Here is an 11738-nt window from a genome sequence, read left to right as displayed (position 1 = left end):
GAGCTTAGGGAACACCACTCGAGTGAAGGCAATTGCACAGCCTCACTTAGGACATATCCTTCACAGAGGAAATCTAGATCAGTCCACAGCAAAACCCCAAAATGAAACCAAGCCTCGGCCAAATGGTTAAAACTTTCTTCAGGATCCGGGCCAGCAAGTCATTGTAGTTGCTGCTGGAATGTGGATCGTGACAGTAACAGAGTCCCACTAGGCCTGAATTGTGTAAGAGAACTCATAGCCAGTATCCAGGAGAGTGCACACCCTGGAAATCCTACCTATATCTACCTTGGAGCAGGTACATTGCTTAGCAACATCCAAATCAGAACCAATCAAAATGAACCTTTGGTTAAGTGGTCACAGACAACAAGCCATTGTTTATCAGCAGGAATTTCGAGTATTTCCCAAAGTCAATGGTATTCAGCGCATAAGGACATCTCCGTACCATCCATCATCCAATGGGCTGGCAGAAACAGCAATCCCAATTTTGAAGGCGGACTTAAAGAAACAGCTTCACTCAATACCAAACAGCGGCACGGTGGCACAGTGGTTAGCGCTGCTGCCTCACAGCGCCAAGGACCCGGGTTTGATCCCACCCTCGGGCAACTGTCTGTGTGGAGTTTGCACATTCTCCCCGTGTCTGCGTGGGTTTCCTCTGGGAGCTCCATTTTCCTCCCACTGTCCAAAGGTGTGCAGGTTAGGGTGGATTGGCCGTGCTAAATTCTCCCATAGTGCTCAGGGATGTGTAGGTTAGGGTGGATTGGCCGTGCTAAATTACCCATAGTGCTCAGGGATATGTAGGTTAGGGTGGATTGGCCGTGCTAAATTACCCATAGTGCCCAGGGATGTGTAGGTTAGGGTGGATTGGCCATGCTAAATTACCCATAGTGCTCAGGGATATGTAGGTTAGGGTGGACTGGCCATGCTAAATTACCCATAGTGCTCAGGGATGTGTAGGTTAGGGTGGATTGACCGTGCTAAATTACCCATAGTGCCCAGGGATGTGAAGGTTAGGGTGGATTGGCCATGGGAAATGCAGGGTTACAGGGGATGGGTCGGGATGGGTCTGGGTGGGATGTTCTTTGGAGGGTTGGTGTGACTTGTTGGGCCAAGTGGCCTATTCCCAGATTGTAGGGATTCTATGATTTCAAACTATCCCAGTTCCTACTGGATTGCGCCTCATACAACTACAGGGATAGCTCCAGCAGAGTTGCTCATGGGGAGGTGGCTCTGTACCAGGTTACATCTGGTCTTCCCAGACCTGGGGGTGGGAGGGAGTAATGGCATCAGGAACGCCAGTGCCAGACTCTGCTAAGCAAGAGAAACAGTTTCCTTCAGGGGACAAAATTTGGTGCAGGACGCGCTGGAATGGCCCTGCAGGGGCAGGAGGCATGGTCTGTGAGAGGGCAAATCCCATGGTGTGTGAAATTCGGGCAGGTGAGGCACTCCTAAACAAAATCACAAATGGCGCTGGGAGCGAGACGTGCCGACTGTTACAGAATCCGTGTGTTCTCCATCTCCATCAGACAACAAAGATAACCTTGGAATCCAGGGTGGATACAGCGGATGCCCCCACCTAAGGACGAGAGTGAATTTCTTCCGAGATGCTCCGGGCGCGAGAGGCGAGTTCCTGTCTGTTACACTCCCCCCGCCAGTATCTGAGGTGGAGTCGGTGGGCCGGTGCTAAAATGCCCCAGGAGGGGTTACAAGATAAAGAACCCACCTACATCCTCAGACTCAGAGGGAGGAGGGACGTAGGACTGTAACGAGGTTGGCCAGCTGGAGCTTATATAATCTGAATAAAACCCGAAAGAACTGCGGATGCTGTAAATCAGGAACAAAAACACAAGTTGCTGGGAAAGCTCAGCAGGTCTGGCAGCATCTGTGAAGGAAAAAGCCTGATCGCTAGCAACTCCTTTGTCTGTCCAACTGTCTTTCTCTCTCTTTGGGCTCTATCCTATCGTGTTACTCCCTACCCCACCCACCTCCCTATTTTCTGCATATAAACTGACGTTTTCCCAGCCACCATCAGTTCTGAGGAAGGGTCACTGGGACCCGAAACGTTAACTCTGATTTTTTCCTTCACAGATGCTGCCAGACCTGCTGAGCTTTTCCAGCAACTTCTGTTTTTGTTCCTTGTCCAATCTGATTTCCCTGGTTGGGGATGTTGATGTGGTCCAATCAGGGAGCCCTGGCTGACAGCCATAAACAGGAGTGTCAGGGGTTCGGCTCTCTCTGGGAGCTGGGTCAGTGTCAAGGACTCTCCACGTGTAAACAAAAGGGAGATTCAGTGACGGGATGTCGGACTCTGTGGAGTTATTTCGGAAGTGAGTTCCACATTTCCTATGCCCCTCCCAACTCCCTGTGGGAGCCTGTCCCCCCATCCACCGCACCGCACCCCACACTGTGTTGGGGGGAAGACATTTCTTCTGAATTCCTCATCGGATTTATTCAGGACTGACTTCTATCGACGGCCCCTTGTTCTGCTCACCCTCCCTCCCCCAACAGATGGAAACATCTTCTCTGTGTCTCCCTGGATTGAAACCCCTTTCCAGAATGGTAAACCCCTCGATCAGGTCACCCCTCTCCCTCGAGAGGAGGGAACTTCATGTCTCCCCGATCTGGAGAGCCCTACACTCCTCATGGGCCAGCCCAGATCCCTCTGACCCTCCATCATTTCCAGAGTCCTGCATCTGAGGGATTGTACCAGGAGTGACTCTGGATAGCGCTGTGGGATCTTGCTGTGCCTGCCAACAGATCCCTGCAGGCACCTGGGCTGGGAGATACAGTGGTTATGAGGAAATGTGAGATACTTGCCTCCATTAGCCGAGGCATGGAATACAAGTGCAGGGAGGTGAATCTGGAACTTTATAGAACACTAGCGTATAGTGCCGTGTGTAAAGTTCTGGAACACATATCATCGGAGGGATGCCATGACCTTAGAGGGAGATTTATTTGGATGTTGCCTGGAGGGCTGGAGACTTGCAAATAACGGAGAGAGATTGGGACAGACTGGATCTGCTTTCCTTGGGACAGAGGTGATAGAGAGAGAGGGGGTGTCATGATTGAGATGGATCAAAACTATGAGGGAAATAGTTAGGGTAGACAGGAAAAGACATTCCCCCCACCCCTAGATAGAGGAATCAATGACCCATTGGGGATTGAAGGAATGGGTCAGAAGGTTTAGAGGAGAGGTGAGGGAAAAATGTTTTCACCCAGAGGATGGTAGGGTGGTGGGACGGTAGGGTGTAATCTGGAACTCACTGCCTGTGCGAGTGGGAGAGGTAGAAACCCCTCCCACATTGAGGAAGGATGTAGATCTGGATTCGCTTTGACAAGGATGTGGGTCAAGTGGGAGTGGAACAGGTCGGTGCTTGCTTCTGACCAGCATGGGCTGGATGGGCTGAAGGGCCTTTTCTCAATCTTGATCAATCTCCACCACCAATCCCCCCAGACCCTGGAGGGTCTTGCCCCTCCCTTCCCCATGTAGCCGATGGGAGGAGAGGAGAGGTTGGATAGACTGGGGTTATTTTCCATGGAGACTTGTGTCAGATTCCAAGAGGGCACAGATCGAGGAGGGGGTGGGGGTGTGTTGGGATAGGAAAATGCTTTTCCCCCTTTAGTGCAAGGGGTCAGAGATCGAAGGCGGAGAGGAACGTTTTGACTCCGAGGGCAGTAGGAGTCTGGAACTGGCATATCATTTAGGCATTTGCCTGCATTGACATAGCCTCCGGGGCCCTGAGCTGAGAGCTGGGAGCTGGGAGCTGGGATCAGTGCAGTGGGCTAGCATTGAGACTGATGGGCTGAGAGGCCTGTTTATGCACTGTGGACCTCTGTAAAGCATACGAGGTGATGGGTCAGCCGACTCTGTGACCACCCTCCCATTACGCTATCCCTGTAACCCTACACTTCCCACGGCCAACCCACCCTTAACCTGCACACTTTTGGACTGTGGGAGGAAACTGGAGCACCCAGAGGGGACCCATGCAGGCGCAGGGAGAATGTGTAAGCTCCACATGGACTGAGGGTGGGATCGAACCTGGGACCCTGGCGCTGTGAGGCAGTAGTGCTAACCACTGAGCCACCATGCTGCTCCCCCTGAGAGCAGTTTGTTAGTCCGGATCTGGGATCTTCCTGTGCAGGTGAGCCGGTCGCTGTTTATTCCGGATTGTGTGTGTGTGTGTGTGTGTGACGCAGAGAGAGCTGCCCTGTTAAAGTTTGACCCTGGCTCTGGGAACCAGGCCAATTTGCTGTCAGCTTTTATGTACTGTTTTATCAATCTTTACCCAACGGATTGGGCATGGAACAGTCCATTCAGAGGAGGAGGTGGGCGACAGGGCTGTGGGGGTGGGGGTTGTAGGGGAGTCCCCCTTGTGGCCCCACATTCACCCCCTGCTCCAACCCTGACAAGGTCGGGGGGGCGGTCGTGGGAAAGAAAGGGAGGGGGTAAAAGGGAGGGAGCCTGCCTACTCATCTGTGGGATCTTCCTCTGCGCGAATCGGGTTCCCCCATTTTCCTGCTTCGCAACTAAGCTAATTCCTTGCCCCACGTCCGGCCGGTTCTGGGGGTGTGGGTAGGGGAGGGGGAGCCACGGTCTGCCGAGGAAGTTGTTGTTGTAATCTAGCAGGTGGCACCTGTAGGAGGTAGATTGCATAGGAACTTTCAAACGGTCGGGTTTTTGGGGAAGATACTGGGGGGAAATACTGGGAGGGGGGTTATGTTTGAGGGGAGGAAGAGTCTGGGGACATGTTTGGGGACCAATTGGAGAGATCTTTTTAAGGGCTGGCATGGCCTGGATGGGCCAAACAACCTTTTCCTGTGCTGTAGGGTCATCCCTTGCTGGTCCCTTAATATCCAAAGATTTTTTTTTATTAAGAACGGCACAGTTTGGCAAACAAACTCCCCCCTCTGGGATCTTTTCCCGACCTTCTCGATCCGTGTCCCTCTGGCGACTTACCCTCCTGCCCCTGGAGACAGTCTCCCTCTCTCAACAACCTGATTGAACTCACCCCCACCCCACCTTCCCCGGGGATTCTGAATGGCCCGATTCCATCTCCCCCTTAACCATGCCTGTCTGAGGGGATCTGTCCCAGCTCCTCCCTGTCTCCTCCTACAGAAACTGTCCCCGGGGAAATCCCACACCCCACCCCTCGCCCCCTCCAAAGCCTGGATATCCGTCCGAAAGTGGGGCTCATTTGGGATATAGCGCTGGCACTCAGTCGCAGCAGTGTGTACCATCGACAAGATTCACTGCAGGCAGCACCTTCCAAACCCACGGCCACTTCCATCCGGAAGGACAAGGGGCAGCAGATACATGGGAACACCACCCCCTGCAAGTTCCCCTCCGAGCCCCTCACCATCCTGAGTTGGGAAATATATCCCTGTTCCTTCAGTGTCGCTGGGTCAGAATCCTGGAATTCCCTCCCTAAGGGACACTGTGGGTCAACCCTACAGCACATGGACTGCAGCGGGTCAAGAAGGCAGCTCACCCCCACCTTCTCAAGGGGGGCAACTAGGGACGGGGGCAAGAAATATTTGCTCCAGCTACATCTCAAGAGTGGATAAATGATTACAAATTCTAATTCTGCGATTTATCTACAGCTCAGCAACGACTTTCCCTTGAAGCGAAAAGAAATTAACCCTGACGTACAAAATTAGTTAATGAGAAATCTCCCTGTTACAATCAAACCAGCAGAACAGGTGTAATGTAATTGCAGGGGAATGTGGTTTTAAATAATCCCCTCCTGAGTGTCTGTGGTCAGTGGGGGAGGGTGTGATTGAGTGGCAGTTAGTGAGCTCCTTTCCTTCCCACTCTGAACCTTTTCTGTGGTTAAGCTAGTTGGGGGGAAAAAAGAGAGACCAGTGAAATGGGGTGTTTGTAAATTGATTGATTGAGAGAGAGAGAGAGAGAGAGAGAGAGAGAGAGAGAGAGAGAGAGAGAGAAAGAAAAAGGTGTCAATTTCACTGAAATCTCATGATCAGGAGGAACGTAGAAACTGTTTTTTTAAAAAAGTTTAGAAAAAGTTTGGGATTTCATCACTGTTTCAGCTGGATTGGAGTCAACTGGGAGGAGGTGAGACCTGTTTAGTTCAGCCTGCAACTTTTTATTAATTTCCTGTGTTGTTTTTTTTAAAAAAGAGTTTATAAGCTGCTTAACTTTACTGTGGAGTTGTTAAACTGTTGTAAAAGCTGGATGGATGACTTCTGTTTAAAATTCTTTTTTTTCTCTCGGTCTCCGTTACAGCTCACCTGTTTTGGAAGACAGACGTTCTGTTTATTTGGGAGCTGGGATTATCCGCCATTGTTAGCTCCCTGTATTTCTCTGCTGTGTCTGAGAATTATCAATAGAATGACTGAGCCAGAGGGTATGTGCTTTATTTTCTTTTTGAGAAAGGATAACAATGGAGTTGTAAATGAAGACAATGTGTTGTGGGTTCGTGCCCCTTCAAGAACAGGCTGGGGCTATTTTCCCTGGAGTGTCGGAGGCTGAGGGGTGACCTTTATAGAGGCTTATAAAATCATGAGGGGCATGGAGAGGGTGAATAGCCTGTTCCCCAAGGTAGAGGGGGGAGTCCAAAACTAGTGGGCACAAGTTTGAGAGGGGAAAGATTTAAAAAGGAGCTGAGGGGCAACTTTTTTACGCAGAGGGTGGCGTGTGTGTAGAACGAGCTGCCAGAGGAAGTGGTGGAGGCTGGTACAATTACAACATTTAAAAGGCATCTGGATGGGTACATGGATGAAGTTTAGAGGGATATGGGCCAAATGCTGGCAAATGGGACTAGATTAATTTAGGATATCTGGTCAGCATGGATGAGTTGGGGCGAAGGGTCTGTTTCTGTGCTGTACGGCTCTACGACTCTAAGTAATGGGGAGTGAGTGCGAATATTTGACTCCCTTAAAGCCTCACTCACTTCATTTGACCATTTTCATCTCTCAGTCTGACCTTTTTCCTGATTGATACGGGGGTGGGGGGAATACTGTGGAACAGCCTGGACCAAGGTATTGAAAAGACTTTCTCCCCTCCCTCTTAAAGCACCCAATACTTTGTTAACAGCCCTGAGGGGTTTCGAGTGAAGGGACTTGAATGTGAGGACCTTCACACTGAGAAGATGTGAAACATCTTCATGCTGGGAACTGACAGTCTCTGGATGTTCCTGTCCCCCTCCAGGAGCTGAGGGCTTTTCTGTTGTCGAGTAGGTTCCAGATCCTGAGGCTGGTTTTATTTGTTTGGGAGGCGAGCAGGTAGAGGGAGAGAGGATGTGTGAAGATCAGGAGGGTGAAAATATACTGGCAATCATCCCATTGATGGAGTCCAGCTTGGCAAGGTGACATCTCCCATACCCTGTTGATCTGTCTGTCCCTCTTTCTGTGTCACCTTGCAATATCCTTTCAATCCTGCTCGCAGCTTACCCTTCAGTATCAAGAGTGAACATGGGATACATTAGACTTGATTAGCCATGTCTTTGTATGGCTCATTTCGTAGGACCCAGCAGCCAACAACAGCCCATCTAGCTGTGAATGAAACACCAATTCCTCCTTCTTCCTGCTTAGTCAGCAGACCAGTCTTCTCCCTGCTCTCCCACCCACCCCCCCACCCTTACAATTACAGCAGACCCCCAAACTGTAGCTGTATAAGGAGCTGGTGAGGCCACATCTGGAGTACTGTGCATAGTTCTGGTCTCCTTACTTGAGAAAGGATGTAGTGGGCCCTGGAGGGGGTACAGAGGCGGTTCACTAGCTCAGTTCCAGAGTTGGTTGATGAGATGGAGTAGACTGGGGCTGTGCTCATTGGTATCTAGAATAATGAGGGTGGAATCTTACAGAAACATATAAAATTATGAAGGGAATGGATAAGGTAGAAGCAGGGAAGCTGTTTCCACTGGCAGGTGAAACTAGAACGAGGGGGCACAGCCTCAAAATAAGCGGGGAGCAGGTTTTGGACTGAGTTGAGGAGGAATGTCTTCACCCAAAGGGTTGTGAATCTGTGGAATTCCCTGCTCAGTGAAGCGGTTGAGGATGCCTCATCGAGTGTTTTTAAGGCAAAAATTCCTTTTTGAACAGGAAAGGGATTAAGGGTTAGGGTGAGCGGGTGGGTAAGTGGAGCTGAGACCATGAAATAAAATCAGCCATGATCTTATAGAAAGACGGAGCAGCTTGTTGGGCCAAATGGCCTCCTCCTGCCCCTATTTCTGATGTTAAACTCCATGAGCACAGTCTCCTAATACTCCAAAGGTTAACTAACCTCATTGCAAATCCAAACAGACCACATCTACCAGTCTCCCCTTTATCTACCAGGATTTGGGAGGTCATGTTGGGGCTGTACAAGACATTGGTTAGGGCCACTTTTGGAATACCGCGTTCAGTTCTGGTCTCCCTGCTATAGGAAGGATGTTGTGAAACTGGAAAGGGTTCAGAAAAGATTTACAAGGAGATAGTAGGAACTGCCAATGCTGAAGAATCTGAGAAAACAAGGTGTAGAGCTGGATGAACACAGCAGGCCAAGCAGCATCAGAGGAGCAGGAAAGCTGACGTTTTGGGTCTAGACCCTTCTTCAGAAATGGGGGAGGGGAAGGGGGCTCTGAAAGAAATAGGGAGAGGGGGAGGCGATGATAGAAGGTGGATAGTGGAGCAGATAGGTGGAGAGAGGATGGACAGGTCAAGGAGGCGAGGATGGAGCCAGTAAAGGCGAGTGTAGGTAGGGAGTTGGGATGGGGGGTTGGTCAGTGAGGAGGGAGGGGCGGATAGGTGGGAGGGAAGGTGGACAAGTCAAGGAGGTGTGCACGAGATGGGCTGGCCTTGGGATGAGGTCAGTGGTGGGGAGATTTTGAAGCTCGTAAAGTCCGCATTGAGACCATTAGATTGTTGGGTTCCCAGGTGGAATATGAGATGCTGTTCCTCCTGTTTTCGGTTGGCAACTGGAAGGGGTTGAGTTATAAGGATAGGTTGGTGTAATGATTTATAATGAGGTCAGCCAGGTGGACTTCATAGAATCTAAGTTCCCTGATTGGACCAGATTAAGATCCCCAATCAGGGAGCCCTGGCTGACAGATAGAAACAGGAGTGTCAGAGGTTCTGTTGGCTCAGAGGGAGCTGGGTCAGTGTTAAGGACTCTCCCGTGTAAATAAAGGGGGACTGGGTGATGGGATACTGGCCTCTGTGGAGTTATTTCATCTGGGAATTTATAGAGGTTTTCAAAATCACAAGGGGTGTGGGTAGACTGAATAGCCAAGGTGTTTTCCTCCCAGGGTAGGGGAGCCCAAAACTAGAGGGGCATAGGTTTTAGGTGAGAAGGGAAAGATTTAAAAGGGACCTGAGGGGCAACTTTTTCTCACAGAGGGTGGTGTGTATATGTCCTTATGAAAGAACAAAAGGAGAGTAGCTAAACTGAATGTGGATCAATTAGAGGCTGAAATAGATGGGGTAATGTGGCAGAGATGCCAGAGGAAGTGGTAGCATCTGGATGGGTACATGAATAGGAAGGGTTTAGAGGGATATGGGCCAAATGCTGGCAAATGGGACGAGATTAGTTTAGGAAACGTGGTTGGTGTGGATGAGTTGGGCCAAAGGGTCTGCTTCCGTGTTGTGTGACTCTACTCTGCTCCCTCAGAAATCCATCCGATGTTAATTCACCTTCAGGAAAACATGAAGGCCCCCTAATGAAGGTCTGATGCATTTTTTAGATCAATATTAGCTTCATTGACCCCTCGGCCCCCGGTTTCTCTCTGTCATCATTTCTCCGATCGGAATTTGGAAAGTTCTGGGTCTATTGTGGGATCTTAAGGAATTTAGGAAAATCCAAATTGAACTCATCCACCCTATCATAGCCACCAGCTCAACAGCTTAAAGTCCTATTCAAAGTTGCTGGAAAAGCTCAGCAGGTCTGGCAACATCTATGAAGGAAAAAACAGAGTTAACGTTTCGGGACCGGTGACCCTTCCTCAGAACTATTCCTCAGTTCTGAGGAAGGGTCACTGGGACCTGAAATGTTAACTGTTTTTCCCTTTACAGATGCTGCCAGACCAGCTGAGCTTTTCCAGCAACGTTCTGTTTTTGTTCCTGATTTACAGCATCCACAGTTCTTTTCAGTTTTTCTTTAGCTTAATGTCTTGTATCAGTCCTGTCATGTTCCCCTGTGCTGATTCTTTCATTATTTCTTGCTGCTTGCTCTCACTCGACCCTCGGTAGCCCATTTCCTCCAATAAGCTTTTCACCTTCTACTGTGAAAAGAGATCCCAAGTTATTTTTTTTGGCATCTCTGTCAGATTTCCACATTTTTACCCCACCTATTTCAGCTTCTAATTGACCCCTGTGCAGTTTAACTACTCTCCTCCTTTTTAGTTCTCTTTCATAAGAATGTGAGAGATAGGAACAGGCCATCCGGCCCATCGACCCTGCTCCGCTTTTCTATAAGATCATGGCTGATCTTTGTCATGGACTCGGCTCCATTTACCCACCCGCTCACCCTAACCCTTAATTCCTTTACTGTTGGGAAAAAAATGTATCTTTGCCTTAAAACATTAAACGAGGAATCCCCAGCTGCGTCACTGGGCAGGGAATTCCACAGATTCACAACCCTTTGGGTGAAGACGTTCCTCCTCAGCTCAGTCCTATACCTGCTCCCCCTCATTTTGAGGCTATGCCCCCTCGTTATAGTTCCACCCGCCAGTGGAATCAACCTCCCTGTTTCTACCTTATCTATTCCCTTCGTATGTTTCTATAAGATCTCACACCCCACTAATTCTTCTAAATTCCAATGAGCACAGTCCCAGGTTACTCCATCTCCCCTCATAAGCCAACCCCCCCAACTCTGGAACTGACCTAGTGAACCCCCTCTGTACTCCCTCCAGTGCCCAGCCTGTCCTTTCTCAAGTGAGGAGACCAGAACTGTGCACGGTGCTCCAGGTGTGGCCTCACCAGCACCATGTACAGCTGCAGCATAACACCTCACGGCCGCCCCCCACCCCCCGCCCAGCTTTTAAACTCTACATCTCTCTAGCACTGGAGGATAATATTCCATTTGCCTTCCTAATTACCTGCTGCACCTCCAAACCAACGTTTTGTGAAGACTGATTTTTCTTTTTCCTGTTGCTCGTATTTGTTGCTAGCACTGTCGAACTGAATACCTAACTCAGCCATTTCAGAGGATGGGACAATCTCAATCCCTGTGGGTCTGGAGTCACGTGTAGGTATCCAAAGGGTATCTGTAATCCAGATGGGGTTTTTATGACAATCGATGCCTGAGACGAGTTTTCAATTGAAGGTTTATGAAGTGATTTTGTTTTTTACATTCCGTTAGGATACAATGCGAGGCTCACTAACCCACTCACTACCAAGTTCAGATGTTTGAGAGTTTTCCAGTCCCCCTTTTGGTTGAGTTCTAAAACCTTGCCAACTTTTCCTGGAGGGTCCGGAGGCTGAGCTGTCATAGTCGCAGATCAAAAGTGACATGAGACTAAGTTATGGTCAAACTGGTTTGTTTGAAATCGCATGCTTTCAGGTCCTGGGGTCATGTGACTTGTGACCATGTCCACCCCAGTCCAACATTGGCATCTCCACATCAGAGTCATAGAGCTGTACAGCACGGAAACAGACCCTTCGGTCCAACTCAACCATACCGACCAGGTATCCTAAATTAATCTAGTCCCATTTGTCAGCATTTGGCCCATTTCCCTCTAAACCCTTCCTATCCATGTGCCCATCCAGATGCCTTTTAAATGTTGTAATTGTACCAGCCTCCACCA

The 11738-nt window shown here is 49.5% G+C and overlaps 1 protein-coding gene across 1 annotated transcript in view; it reads right to left on the bottom strand.

The window, feature by feature from the left end:
- Nucleotides 1–2820, bottom strand: part of hpn (hepsin) — an 11343-nt gene extending 8523 nt beyond the window's left edge. Inside the window, exon 1 of the mRNA XM_048620603.1 lies at nt 2815–2820. Coding sequence (XP_048476560.1) covers nt 2815–2820 — 6 coding nt within the window. The remainder of the gene's footprint in view (nt 1–2814) is intronic.
- Between the last annotated feature and the right edge of the window lie 8918 nt (nt 2821–11738).

The sequence above is a fragment of the Rhincodon typus genome, chromosome 47, assembly GCF_021869965.1.
Source record: "Rhincodon typus isolate 14 chromosome 47, sRhiTyp1.1, whole genome shotgun sequence".
In the NCBI taxonomy this organism is placed as follows: domain Eukaryota; kingdom Metazoa; phylum Chordata; class Chondrichthyes; order Orectolobiformes; family Rhincodontidae; genus Rhincodon; species Rhincodon typus.
This window is presented reverse-complemented; position numbering and strand designations above follow the sequence as displayed.